This window comes from Hemibagrus wyckioides, linkage group LG15, assembly GCF_019097595.1.
Source record: "Hemibagrus wyckioides isolate EC202008001 linkage group LG15, SWU_Hwy_1.0, whole genome shotgun sequence".
In the NCBI taxonomy this organism is placed as follows: Eukaryota; Metazoa; Chordata; class Actinopteri; order Siluriformes; family Bagridae; genus Hemibagrus; species Hemibagrus wyckioides.
The window spans coordinates 23,602,733-23,618,259 of NC_080724.1; the positions used below are offsets into that span (position 1 = coordinate 23,602,733).

The 15,527-nt window shown below is 39.6% G+C and overlaps 1 protein-coding gene across 6 annotated transcripts; it reads right to left on the reverse strand.

Moving 5' to 3' along the window:
• Positions 1–2,783: 2,783 nt before the first annotated feature.
• tafazzin (tafazzin, phospholipid-lysophospholipid transacylase) lies at positions 2,784–10,121 on the reverse strand. 6 transcript variants are annotated; one of them, XM_058409867.1, is made up of 14 exons: positions 10,033–10,121; positions 9,594–9,724; positions 9,165–9,260; positions 8,098–8,288; positions 7,263–7,404; positions 7,043–7,171; positions 6,409–6,454; positions 6,187–6,272; positions 5,338–5,418; positions 5,193–5,234; positions 5,045–5,107; positions 4,703–4,755; positions 4,544–4,621; positions 2,784–3,159 (listed from the first exon to the last, which is right to left on the reverse strand). In XM_058409867.1, exons 5-14 carry the CDS (start codon positions 7,369–7,371, stop codon positions 3,058–3,060), a joined length of 789 nt encoding a protein of 262 aa, XP_058265850.1. In that variant the 5' UTR covers positions 7,372–7,404; positions 8,098–8,288; positions 9,165–9,260; positions 9,594–9,724; positions 10,033–10,121; the 3' UTR covers positions 2,784–3,057. The 6 variants fall into 6 exon arrangements, 5 of the variants coding, with proteins under 5 accessions (XP_058265850.1, XP_058265854.1, XP_058265852.1 ...); XM_058409871.1 differs by lacking the exon at positions 10,033–10,121 and having other exon boundaries at positions 4,544–4,649; positions 9,594–9,951; XM_058409869.1 differs by lacking the exon at positions 10,033–10,121 and having other exon boundaries at positions 8,098–8,282; positions 9,594–9,946.
• Between the last annotated feature and the right edge of the window lie 5,406 nt (positions 10,122–15,527).

The following is a 15,527-nucleotide window of genomic DNA, read 5'->3' on the forward strand; positions in this document are numbered from 1 at the left end:
CTTCACCCCCGTCTACTGATATCTCCTTTCTCAATGAGCTAAACAACTTCTATGCTCGTTTTGAAAGGGATAATCTGGAGCCAGCAACCAAAATCGAGCTCCCAGCAGACTTCCAGCCACTCACATTCTCCACTAATGACGTCAGTGCAGTACTAAGCAGGATCAATGCAAGGAAAGCAGCAGGGCCTGATGGTATCCCCGGGCGCGTCCTCAGAGCATGTGCTGGGGAGCTGGCGGGGGTCCTAACAGACTTATTCAACTTGTCTTTAGCCCAAGCTATTGTGCCCACCTGCCTTAAAGACCACCTCCATTGTGCCTGTACCAAAAAACTCCACTGCATCCTGCTTTAATGACTACCGCCCAGTAGCGCTCACCCCCATCATCACTAAGTGCTTTGAGCGGCTGGTCCTGGCACACCTCAAAACCTGTCTTCCTGCCACCCTTGACCCTCATCAATTTGCTTACCGTCAGAACAGAAGCACGGAGGACGCAGTTTCCACAGCGCTGCACTCAGTCCTCTCCCACGTGGACAATAAAGACACCTATGTCAGAATGCTTTTCCTGGACTTTAGTTCAGCGTTTAACACGGTCATCCCTTCCAAGTTAGTCACCAAAATTGGAGACCTGGGCATCAATGCATCACTTTGCAACTGGCTCATGGACTTTCTGACCAACAGGCCCCAGGATGTTCGGATAGATCGCCAGTGCTCTTCCACCCTCATCCTTGGCACCGGAGTACCACAAGGCTGTGTGCTGAGTCCCTTCCTCTACTCTCTCTTCACCTATGACTGCAAGCCTGTACATAGTTCCAACACAATTATCAAGTTTGCAGATGACACCACGGTGATTGGACTCATCAAAGACAACGATGAGTCAGCTTATAAAGAGGAGGTGGACCGTCTTGCTGCGTGGTGCGCTGGCAACAACCTGCTGCTCAACACTAAGAAGACCAAGGAGCTCATAGTGGACTTCAGGAAGGAGAGAGGTGACACACACGCACCTATTCATATAAAAGGAGAGGTGGTGGACCGTGTCACTAGCTTCAAATTCCTGGGTATCCACATCTCTGAGGATCTCTCCTGGTCTGCCAACAGCTCCAGTCTGGTCAAGAAGGCTCACCAGCGCCTCTTCTTCCTGAGGGCTCTGAGGAAGAACCATCTCTCCTCAGACATCCTGGTGAACTTCTACCGTTGCACCATCGAGAGCATCCTGATCGGCTGTATCACTGTCTGGTATGGGAACTGCACTGTGTCAGCCCAGAAAGCGCTGCAGAGGGTGGTGAAAACTGCACAACACATCGTAGGAGTTCCACTTCCTAAGATCGAGGACATTTACAGGAAGCGCTGTCTCACCAGAGCACACAAAATCATAAAGGACTTTTATCACCCTGCCAATAGACGCTTTGCCCTCCTGCCTTCTGGGAGGCGCTACAGGAGCCTCCGGACCAAGACTAGCAGGTTAAGGAACAGCTTTTTCCCCACAGCTGTTTCTTTGCTGAACTCTGCCTCCACCGATCACACACACATTGACTGAACACATTATTATCAGTGTATATAACCTTTTTCTGTATATAACCCTTTCTGTGTACAGTTTACATATACAAATTATTTATCATGGTATACAATATCTTCCTCATTGCACACATCTAAATCATTGCACTCATTGTACATAACTCCTTCTCTAAATACTGTTTACATTTAATCACAATACCTTCTTTATTGCACCACTATAATCATTTGCTCATTTGCACTCATTGTATTTACCTCCCTCTGTATACTGTTTATATATGCTAATTATTTGCACTGCGAAATGCACTTCTGGTTAGATGCTAACTGTATTTCGTTGCTTTGTACCCACATGTGCAGTGACAATAAAGTTGAATCTAATCTAATCTAATATAATTTTGGCCAATCAGAAGCCTGAGACGCCGACTTCACAAGCAGTGTTGCCAGATTGGGCGGGTTTCCTCCCAGTTGGGCTTCTTTTGGTCACGTCTCACTGAGAAAAAGTGCATTGGGCGGGATGATAAAATCTGGGCTCGTTTTTGATGCAACTGGCGGGTTTTTATTTTTGACTATAAACATGATATTTTATTAATTTTCTATTCAAATGAATAAATAAAGTATAATATGTAATGTTGATGTTTTAATTATATGGTTCAGTTTAGCCAATAAGGTACAGGAGAGTCCTGTCCAGTCAGACTTCAGTCTTGATTAGCGGGTTGTTGTAATCGTTCTACTCGTTAAGCCGATATCACAAAGTTATTAACTGTTATAACTGTTTGTTATTGTATCAGTTATAACAGTGTGCATTTTGGGCTGGTATTTTTTATTTAAATGGGCAGGTTTAAGCTGTAGTTGGGCTGGAAATCTTCAGTCCAATCTGGCAACCCTGTTCACAAGCCAAAAATCTCCGGTTTCTCGGTCTACATGATAACACTGAAACCGGAGTTTTTAAAAAACTTCACCCTGGCAGGAGTTTTCAAAAATGATTGGTTTCAGTGACCGGATGCTGCGTTTGCGTGTGGACTAATGGACAAACAGCATAAAAAAGCTGCGGTTTTAAAAATACCCGCATTCATGTGGACAGGGCCTGGGTTAAATGGTTCTCTTTGCAACCTCCTCAGTAACAGTAACAGGTTCTGACTTAGAACCCGTCATGAATAAACACTATTGTAGATTTCTACACAGAACCTTTAAATGTTCCCCAAACCCCTTACAGGAGAACCGCTCTGACAGAACCTGCCTCTGGTGAGAGGTGTGAAATGATTATTAATGAAATAATTACAGATTAGAAATTAATTTAATCAGCAGTGTAGAAATGATAGTCCATGCCTCGAATAACCGCATTAAAAATTTAAAACTGAATAAAATTCGTCTCTGTCATGGACAGGAACGTGAGCTCCGTGTTCCGCATGAACGGAGAACGTCTAGTCCGTGAGGTTCGACAAGGAGCAGTGTGAACATTTTACACTCAACCTTCACCTCGTTCAGTCTCCAGTCTGATCAGTGTGTGTGTGTGTGTGTGTCCAGCCGGTTCTCAAGCTGTGTGTGTGTATCACCGGCTGGTCTGAAATCTCTGATGAAGAGCTTCAGCTTGTGATTTTAAAGTACGAAACTCAGCCTGGATGAAGTCGGTCAGCGTTTTCCTCATTTCCACCTGCAGAAACACACACACACACACACACACACAGAGTGTTCTCAGAAGATAAATGTGTATGTGCGTGTGTGAGAAAGAGAGACGTCTCACTTTCCACAAGGTTTAGGAGTGTGTTTAGGGGAATTTTTGACAATTTCTCTAGAAGCATTTGTGAGGTCAGGCACTTCTGTGCACTATGCTCCTCAGCATGTTCTGACCCTGCTCTGTGATTGTACCTGGTCTACAACTTTCTGGAGTTTCTGTTGTTCCCAGTTGCTTCCACTTTGTTATAACACCACTAACAGTTGAGTGTGGAATATTTAGTAGTGAGGAAATGTCAGGAATGGACTTATTGCCCAGGAGGAACCCTATCACAGTACCACACTGGAATTCACTGATCTCCTGAGAGAGACCCATTCTTTCACAGATGTGTGTAGAAACAGTCTGCATGTCTAGGTGCTGGATTTTATACACCTGTGGCCATGGGAGGGATTGGAACACCTGAATTCAATGATTTGGAGGAACGTCCCAAAACTATTGGTAATATAGTGTATCATTACTGACAGTACAGTGCTGCTCATAAGTATTCACTCCCCCCCGACCCCCACCCCCGTGAACCTGATGGGCCATTTTTAACGATTTAATGATTAAACCCACACCCCTAAAACTTAGGGCTCTGATTGGACAGTGACTGCATTTCAGTGTGACACGATCACAAACACAGTGATGAAGGTGATGATGATGATGATGATGATAATAGTGGTGGTGGTGATGTTGGTGGTGATAGTGGTGGTGGTGATGATTATGATGGTGATGGTGATAATAGTGATGGTGATGATGGTGGTGATAATGGTGATGATGGTGGTGATGGTGATGACGATGATGGTGGTGATGGTGATGATGGTGGTGATGGTGATGATGGTGGTGGTGATAATGGTGATGATGACGATGATGGTGGTGATGGTGATGATGACGATGATGGTGGTGATGGTGGTGATGATGGTGATAATGGTGATGATGACGATGATGGTGGTGATGGTGATGATGACGATGATGGTGGTGATGGTGGTGATGATGGTGATAATGGTGATGATGACGATGATGGTGGTGATGGTGATGATGACGATGATGGTGGTGATGACGATGATGGTGGTGATGATGATTATGATGATGATGGTGGTGATGAAGGTGATGATGATAATAATGGTGGTGGTGATGATGGTGACGATGATGATGATGGTGATGATGATGGTGGTGATGATAAGGATGATAATGAAAATAGTGGCGGTGATGATGATGATAATGAAAATAGTGGTGTTGGTGATGATGATGATGATGATGTTGATGATGATGGTGGTGGTGGTGATGGTGATGATGATGGTGATTATGATGATGAAGATCTTACCGGACTTTTATCCTCTGCTCTCAGGGCTTCTACTATGTGTTTGACTGTAAAAGGTTTTCCAACTAACACGGTGATCCTCTATAAATAAACCACAGATACGCACTGACTGAGTGTTTTATTAATCAGAGGGATTAGGGATTAGTGTTAGCTCAGTCTCACCTTTCCTGCTCGAGGGATATATGGAGCTGTGTTAGGAAGAACATCATTCAGACCTGGGGAAAGAAAACCATCATTAAAATATCCCATAAAATATCATAATAACATCTATAATAACACAAAAGAGAGAAACAGCCTATTCAATGTTTTAGCTGCAACTTGTGGAAGTTCTCCACATCTTCAGGAGTTTACACTGAGATTTTTTATCAACCTGAAGAGAGAGAGAATAAAGAGAGACTGCTGAAGGGATGAGTGTTTATAGAACACAATAGACTAAAGGAAGTACCTTGGATACAAAGTCTGTTGTGTTCTTTGATAAATAAATCAATAAACAGTGAGCCTCACCCACGTGCCACAGAGGTAAGATAACAGGATGAAGTGAACATTCAGCTATTAAACGTCCGACTCCTGCAGAACATCAAACAGAATCACTTTATCTGAACAGACTCCATGAGGAGAAACACCTGAAACAAAGACATGAAACACGACTCACCCCATTTCAACCTGATAAAGTCCCCCGTCATGTTCACCTTCCCTGAAAAACACAAAGCATACGTGTGTATGTGTGTGTATGTGTGTGTGTTTGTTTCTTCACACACACTGTGTCTATTATAAGGTGAAGCTCTGAATCATCTCACCTTCTGGGAATATGTGCACCCAGTCGCCCTGATTGAGTTTCTCTACCAGGAAGTCCATTCCTCTCTGATAAACTCCATCACCTAAACATCACGTCAGAGCCAGATGAGAGCTTCAGCATTAAAGCGGCCGTCTGTAACGTTTAGCCGCTAATGCTGCTAGAAATATTATAAGCACTTCACCACATACAATAACCCCAAAAACCTCAATAGCCCCGCACTGTGCAGTCACTTTTTAAAGCTTTGAGCAGTGATATTGTAGCTGGGGGTGGAGCTAATTTCAGCGCTGGAAAATATAAACATAGGTCTAGAATAAAGAGACCAGTGAGATCCACTGTAGTGAAAATCTTTCTACAGAAACTATTTCTAAACTAAATCTATTTCTACAGAAACACCTTCAGACATTACACACTGGCCCTTTAAAGGAGTATATAAGTATAGAAATATTGCATACTGCAGCTTTAAACAAGCTCAATTCAATTCAGTTTATTTTGTATAGCGCCTTTTACAATAAACATTGTCTCAAAGCAGCTTTACAAAAGAATAAAAACAGAGAAAGGGGAGGGGAAAAATTAAAATAAAAAATAAAAAATAACAAAATAACTAAAAATAAAAATAAATTATTAAATTTAATTATTAAACTATTTTATCCCTAATGAGAAGCCTGTGGTGACGGTGGCAAGGAAAAACTCCCTGGGATGGAATAAGGAAGAAACCTTGAGAGGATCCAGGCTCAGAAGGGAACCCATCCTCATTTGGGTGACACTAAACAGTAAATAATGTAACTATAGCTGATTATTATAACTAATATATTTAGGGAATATTTAAGGAATATATTATTAGGACATATACCTCGAACCACCGGGACACACTTCCCTCTGCTGAAAAAGTGAGAGTGTAACTCCTTGGTGAAGCAGATATCTGACGCCGTCGGGGTCCTGAGCAGGAAAATACACCGCCTTTAATATTTCAGTTTACAAACTAACTAAATTCTAAATCTTATAAAATTTAATGCATTCTACTGCTGATTATTATTAGCATTAATCTTCTTGTTGATGTTTCCCAGACTCTCACCATCTCATTCTCTTCCAGTTCCACAGCTGCCGAAGCTTCAGCACCCCTGTAAGAACACACTGTGTTTAAGTTTCATGTCAGTAACTTGCGTGATGTTTCCAGTGTGTCTATTCAAAATCAACATCATCTTTAGCTATTATTAAAACACATTGAAAGTATTTGTCCATCCTTACCCTCTGACCTCACTGCTCCAGCCTGATCTGACTTGACTCCCTCCACATGACTCTTTTGACCTGACTCATCCACATGACTCCTCCGACCTGACTCTCTCCACATGACTCTTTCGACCTGACTCCCTCCACATGACTCCTCCACATCTCTCTCTACATGACTCCTCAGACCTGACTCCCTCCACATGACTCCTCAGACCTGACTCCCTCCACATGACTCCTCTGACCTGACTCCCTCCACATGACTCCTCAGACCTGACTCCCTCCACATGACTCCTCTGACCTGACTCCCTCCACATGACTCCTCTGACCTGACTCCCTCCACATGACTCCTCTGACCTGACTCCCTCCACATGACTCCTCCGACTTGACTCCTGACTCATCAAACTGACCCTTCTACCCAGCAAATCTAGATGACTTTTTAATCAACTCACTAACCGACTCATCTAGATGATTACACATACCCCAGATGTGCGGGTCATCCATGCAGGACTGGTGATTGGACACAGTGATGAGGGGCGTGTCCTGAGGCCGATCATTCAGCAGGTCCAGCAGAACTTCCTGGTTGTGCACTGACAAACAGTTCATATACTCTGAGGAGCAGAAGGTGATGTGATCAAAGAGAGATTTAAACAGAACAGCAGCCAGTCAGAGTGAATGTGGAGAGGAGGAAGTGGAGCTCACTGGTCCACAGGTAGCTGTATGATCCCACCATGCCCATCACAAACGAGCTGGAGATCCTCCAGCCCAGACGTGGGCACTGTGGGAATGGCCAGGTCACCTGCAGGGGCATGAGGAGGGGAGAGAAGTGCAGCACCAGAACACACTACACCACCCAGGGAGACAGAAAAACATCACAAGTAATCTTTATCAAACATGAAGGAAATGTTCAAGGCTGAAAGTCAAATGTCTTACAGAATTTATTTAAAGCACAGTTACTGTTCCCACTGTGACACAGTGGTGGACCATCAGGGTCAGCAAGTCCTTCTGTGCTGACCTAAACAGCAGTGATCTGAATCACTGACTTGCATTTTAATATATTTAATATATTTTTCCATGAATGTGTATTAAATTATTCCCAATAGTCTATTCTCTACATTTCATAGCTTTTCTCCCGGTTGTGCTGCTTCCAGTAGTGTATATTTATGATAAGAGTATTTATCCAATCATATTTCAGACAGTGGATGACATCATGTGTTTCCAGGATGAAAGAAATCTGCCTTAGGGCCTTCAGAATCAATAGTGCAGGCGCCCGGAGCTTAAAATATAGATAGATAGATCGATCGATAGATAGATAGATCGATAGATCGATAGATAGATAGATAGATAGATAGATAGATAAATAGATAGATAGATAGATAGAACTTACAATGGCTGACAGAGGAGAAGAAATTGATTTGGTGAAGGCCAGTGAAGGCCTAGGTGTGAAATGCACGGCCCGCCACTGCCATGACGTGATTATTTTCCTCCAACAGCATGTCCCTGAGTGTTTTGTTCCTCTCACATCACAGCAACTTACCAATGATTAAAATCTCAATTGTAGTGAAGATGTCTGTCCTGAAGAGGTCAGAAATCCCACAGTTTCAGCTTCACCTCTGACTGCTACAAGTCTCTGACACTGGAGACTCCTTCACACATCTTCGATAAATTACAGGAAACAATTTTCTCAGTGGAGTGTGTGCTGTTCACGTTCCTGCGAATGATCTGTTGCTATGGAAAAGATAAGGTATCAGCACGAGTGAATTAATATAAAGCTGCGCTATAGTCAGAGCTGCTGTTAGAGAGAATTAATCACCACCTGAGCCACCAATCAGAATTAATCACCACCTGATCCACCAATCAGAATTAATCACCACCTGAGCCACCAATCAGAATTAATCACCACCTGATCCACCAATCAGAATTAATCACCACCTGAGCCACCAATCAGAATTAATCACCACCTGAGCCACCAATCAGAATTAATCACCACCTGAGCCACCAATCAGAATTAATCACCACCTGAGCCACCAATCAGAATTAATCACCACCTGAGCCACCAATCAGAATTAATCACCACCTGAGCCACCAATCAGAATTAATCACCACCTGAGCCACCAATCAGAATTAATCACCACCTGAGCCACCAATCAGAATTAATCACCACCTGAGCCACCAATCAGAATTAATCACCACCTGAGCCACCAATCAGAATTAATCACCACCTGAGCCACCAATCAGAATTAATCACCACCTGAGCCACCAATCAGAGAGCAGAACTCAACAGCTCTGAGGAATAAGTGACAATAATTTGTCTTTATTTGGGTTTAAACTAAACCATTCTTATATCTCTAAGGGATTTAGTTTACAGGAATTTACAGATATTTTTCTGAGGTACATAAACACATATGAATGAAAGTGTCTGAAACCGGAAGTGGCTCCTACCATTAAATTTCAGAACACTAGTGAAGTATTGCGGGTTTAATCTCACAGAGGACGGAATGATGTTTGTGTTTTGAGTACACTCTCCTCGTTAAACCCAACAGTTGTGACTTTGCGTCATTTACAGCGCAATATAATGTTATATAAGAGTAAAAACTCTCTCACCTTCTTTGTCCCGTTGGTTGGTGGGTCAGTCAGTTATCACCGATCAACCGGAAGTGAACCCGGAAGCAAGGAATTATGGGAGGTGTAGTTTAGGATCTGACGAGTCCCGAAAAAACACAAAAAACAAGACAATTTTTGCCAAGACGTTTTAAAAGTTCTACTTAAAAAAATATATCCCAAATTATTTACATTTTCTACTAAGAACTGTTAAATTAAAAACACAATTTATAGCTTACATGATATTGTAATTATTATTATTATTATTATTATTATTATTATTATTATTATTATTATTATTAATTCTTTCAGATTTATATGAAATCGACAATTTAAAGCGGTTTTTAGAACAGTTTTTAGCTTTAATAAAATAATATAAGAATATTTCTGCCTAGTTCTGTTGTGCGCGTAAATCATCCAGCGCATGCGCACTCGTTATGTTGTCTGTCCTCCTCTTCTAGGCCCAACGCCTCGGATTAGATTAGAAGCTGTATCCGCCGTGGAGCCGTCGGGATGGAGGTCGTGGAAACGGACATGGAGCTGAAGCTGATTCAGAAATATAGCTGCATGAGGACGAGAGATAAAGACTCTTTAATCCCCGAGCTCCAGAGACTGCTGCGGTTCCGCTGGAGGGGCTTTTTAATAGATATGATTAACTAGTAAACAATTAGCATTAGCTAAGCTAACAAATCAGCCTAGCATGCTAGCTAATACAGGTAGTAGCACTCGCTATAATGCTATTTGCTAAAACATATTCAAAATGAAATAGTCGCGTTTAGAAATGTAAACGTCACAGGGCTTATCTAGATAGATAGATAGATAGATAGATAGATAGATAGATAGATAGATAGATAGATAGATAGATAGATACTTTATTCATCCCAAAGGGAAATTCACAGTTTCCAGCAGGATCCACAAACAGGTAATAGATAAAATAGGAAGGAATATAACAAAAATACTAAAATACCCAAATTAGGGTACAAAATAGAACAAAAAATATATATCAAATAACAAAAATATAAAATATTACCAAATATAGCAGAATATAACAAAATATAGCAGAAAAATACTAAAATACCCAAATTAGGGTACAAAAATCTGATTTATTTATTATTTTTATTTTTGTGTCTAAATAAACTGAATAAACTCGACCTGGGGTATTTTTGTAGATTTTTAAAAATATATTTTAAATGTAAGTTTTTGGTCATTTATTTATTTATATATATATATATTTCGCTCCGTAAATCCACCATTACTGTGAGCGGTTTATCAGAAATAAATAAAAGCCGTGTCTCAGCTCCAGCTTTCAACAGTTCATCTCTGACCTCCAGCAGGGGGCAGTGTCACTGTTACTGTCCTGACCCTGATTATTTTCCTCTAAAAGCACGACCCGGTGTGTTTTATTCCTGTCACACCACAGCAATTTACCAAAGATCACAATTTTATACTCATTAAACTACGACATGACCATAAAGTCTTCCAAACTTCCTGTAGTCTCTTGTGTTCTTTCAGCTATAAACACTCGTCCCCTCAGCAGTCTCTCTTTATTCTCTCTCTCTTCAGCTATAAACACTCGTCCCCTCAGCAGTCTCTCTTTATTCTCTCTCTCTTCAGCTATAAACACTCGTCCCCTCAGCAGTCTCTCTTTATTCTCTCTCTCTTCAGCTATAAACACTCGTCCCCTCAGCAGTCTCTCTTTATTCTCTCTCTTCAGGTTAATAAGAGAATAATCTCAGCTGATCATGTTACTGAGAAACACAAAGAAGTGTAAACTCCTCTGTCCTGAAGATGTGGAAAAAGCTCCAGCTTCATCTCTGACTGATACACACACATGCACACACACACACGCACACATCAACATTTTTCTCTTTGTTCTCTAAAATGTAAATATTATCAGTCTCTGTATGTCGAAACTGTCAGATGTTCAACAATTAACTCTTATTCAGTTCTTTAATGGTTCATTAAACAGTTATTAGCTTCTTAAGAAGGTTCTCCCCTGTGTTGGAACCACAGAAGAACATATGAGGACACCTTCAGTAAAAGACACTTTCAGTAATTTAGATTTCCATCACAATTTGACTGAATAATTATTTTATTTTTAAATGTTTGTATAAATTCTTTATGAATTCTGTTATTTATGGAGTGATGTTTGAAGCCTCGTCCTTTCACCTCGTTATCGTGTGTAAACTGTGGTATCAGTGCTTCAGGAGATTTTCTCCTACAGACACACACCTGAGTCCTTACTGCTGAGTAAATCCATTAACCCTCAAACTCTCAGCATGAGAATTTTTATAAAAAGCCTCCATCAGTTAACGAATGTAAAACAAACAGATCCTGACTCTAATGAGGCGGCGTGGCTGACTCCGTTTCCTCCAGGTGACTGAGTTCTCTGTGAAATGTGATTAAAGGTGAAGTTTATGAGTACAGTAAGTTCACAGTTGTGTGAGACTTCACCTGAAGGAACGCTGTTTAAACATCACTGACCAAACGGAGGAGAAGATTAATGGAGCTCTGCACTGCCCCGCTCTCTGCTAGTGTTTACTTTAAACACCTTCAAAGCCTTTCAGATTTCCACCTGCGTCAAGAACAAGTCTTTCATCTGAGGAACGACAGAAACAGAGCGTGTGAAGAGAGAGGGTCAGGGGTCATTTTAGGACCAGTACAGTGTTTATCCAAAATACACAGGGGTAATAATCTATAATCTGTTCACACACAGGGGTAATAATCTATAATCTGTTCACACACAGGGGTAATAATCTATAATCTATAGACACACAGGGGTAATAATCTATAATCTGTTTACACACAGGGGTAATAATCTATAATCTATAGACACACAGGGGTAATAATCTATAATCTGTTCACACACAGGGGTAATAATCTATAATCTATAGACACACAGGGGTAATAATCTATAATCTGTTCACACACAGGGGTAATAATCTATAATCTATACACACACAGGGGTAATAATCTATAATCTATACACACACAGGGGTAATAATCTATAATCTGTTCACACACAGGGGTAATAATCTATAATCTGTTCACACACAGGGGTAATAATCTATAATCTATAGACACACAGGGGTAATAATCTATAATCTATACACACACAGGGGTAATAATCTATAATCTGTTCACACACAGGGGTAATAATCTATAATCTGTTCACACACAGGTAATAATCTATAATCTATAGACACACAGGGGTAATAATCTATAATCTGTTCACACACAGGGGTAATAATCTATAATCTGTTCACACACAGGGGTAATAATCTATAATCTGTTCACACACAGGGGTAATAATCTATAATCTATAGACACACAGGGGTAATAATCTATAATCTACAGACACACAGGGGTAATAATCTATAATCTGTTCACACACAGGGGTAATAATCTATAATCTATAGACACACAGGGGTAATAATCTATAATCTGTTCACACACAGGGGTAATAATCTATAATCTGTTCACACACAGGGGTAATACTGTATAATCTATACACACACAGGGGTAATAATCTATAATCTGTTCACACACAGGGGTAATAATCTATAATCTGTTCACACACGGGTAATAATCTATAATCTATAGACACACAGGGGTAATAATCTATAATCTATAGACACACAGGGGTAATAATCTATAATCTATAGACACACAGGGGTAATAATCTATAATCTGTTCACACACAGGGGTAATAATCTATAATCTGTTCACACACAGGGGTAATAATCTATAATCTATAGACACACAGGGGTAATAATCTATAATCTGTTCACACACAGGGGTAATAATCTATAATCTGTTCACACACAGGGGTAATACTGTATAATCTATACAAACACAGGGGTAATAATCTATAATCTGTTCACACACAGGGGTAATAATCTATAATCTGTTCACACACGGGTAATAATCTATAATCTATAGACACACAGGGGTAATAATCTATAATCTATAGACACACAGGGGTAATAATCTATAATCTATAGACACACAGGGGTAATAATCTATAATCTATAGACACACAGGGGTAATAATCTATAATCTGTTCACACACAGGGGTAATAATCTATAATCTGTTCACACACAGGGGTAATAATCTATAATCTGTTCACACACGGGTAATAATCTATAATCTATAGACACACAGGGGTAATAATCTATAATCTATAGACACACAGGGGTAATAATCTATAATCTATAGACACACAGGGGTAATAATCTATAATCTATAGACACACAGGGGTAATAATATATAATCTGTTCACACACAGGGGTAATAATCTATAATCTGTTTACACACGGGTAATAATCTATAATCTATAGACACACACAGGGGTAATAATCTATAATCTATAGACACACACAGGGGTAATAATCTATAATCTATAGACACACAGGGGTAATAATCTATAATCTATAGACACACAGGGGTAATAATCTATAATCTATAGACACACACAGGGGTAATAATCTATAATCTATAGACACACAGGGGTAATAATCTATAATCTATAGACACACACAGGGGTAATAATCTATAATCTGTTCACACACAGGGGTAATAATCTATAATCTATAGACACACACAGGGGTAATAATCTATAATCTATAGACACACAGGGGTAATAATCTATAATCTATAGACACACAGGGGTAATAATCTATAATCTATAGACACACAGGGGTAATAATCTATAATCTATAGACACACAGGGGTAATAATCTATAATCTATAGACACACAGGGGTAATAATCTATAATCTGTTCACACACGGGTAATAATCTATAATCTATAGACACACAGGGGTAATAATCTATAATCTATAGACACACAGGGGTAATAATCTATAATCTGTTCACACACAGGGGTAATAATCTATAATCTATAGACACACGGGGTAATAATCTATAATCTGTTCACACACGGGTAATAATCTATAATCTATAGACACACACAGGGGTAATAATCTATAATCTATAGACACACAGGGGTAATAATCTATAATCTATAGACACACGGGGTAATAATCTATAATCTATAGACACACACAGGGGTAATAATCTATAATCTATAGACACACACAGGGGTAATAATCTATAATCTATAGACACACAGGGGTAATAATCTATAATCTATAGACACACACAAGGGTAATAATCTATAATCTATAGACACACAGGGGTAATAATCTATAATCTATAGACACACAGGGGTAATAATCTATAATCTATAGACACACACAGGGGTAATAATCTATAGTCTATAGACACACACAGGGGTAATAATCTATAATCTATAGACACACACAGGGGTAATAATCTATAATCTATAGACAAACAGGGGTAATAATCTATAATCTATAGACACACAGGGGTAATAATCTATAATCTACAGACACACAGGGGTAATAATCTATAATCTATACACACACAGGGGTAATAATCTATAATCTATACACACACAGGGGTAATAATCTATAATCTATACACACACAGGGGTAATAATCTATAATCTACAGACACACAGGGGTAATAATCTATAATCTATACACACACAGGGGTAATAATCTATAATCTACAGACACACAGGGGTAATAATCTATAATCTATACACACACAGGGGTAATAATCTATAATCTATACACACACAGGGGTAATAATCTATAATCTATACACACACAGGGGTAATAATCTATAATCTACACACACACAGGGGTAATAATCTATAATCTACACACACACAGGGGTAATAATCTATAATCTATAGACAAACAGGGGTAATAATCTATAATCTATACACACACAGGGGTAATAATCTATAATCTATAGACAAACAGGGGTAATAATCTATAATCTATACACACACAGGGGTAATAATCTATAATCTACACACACACAGGGGTAATAATCTATAATCTATACACACACAGGGGTAATAATCTATAATCTATACACACACAGGGGTAATAATCTATAATCTATACACACACAGGGGTAATAATCTATAATCTATACACACACAGGGGTAATAATCTATAATCTACAGACACACAGGGGTAATAATCTATAATCTATACACACACAGGGGTAATAATCTATAATCTACAGACACACAGGGGTAATAATCTATAATCTATACACACACAGGGGTAATAATCTATAATCTATACACACACAGGGGTAATAATCTATAATCTATACACACACAGGGGTAATAATCTATAATCTACACACACACAGGGGTAATAATCTATAATCTACAGACACACAGGGGTAATAATCTATAATCTATACACACACAGGGGTAATAATCTATAATCTACAGACACACAGGGGTAATAATCTATA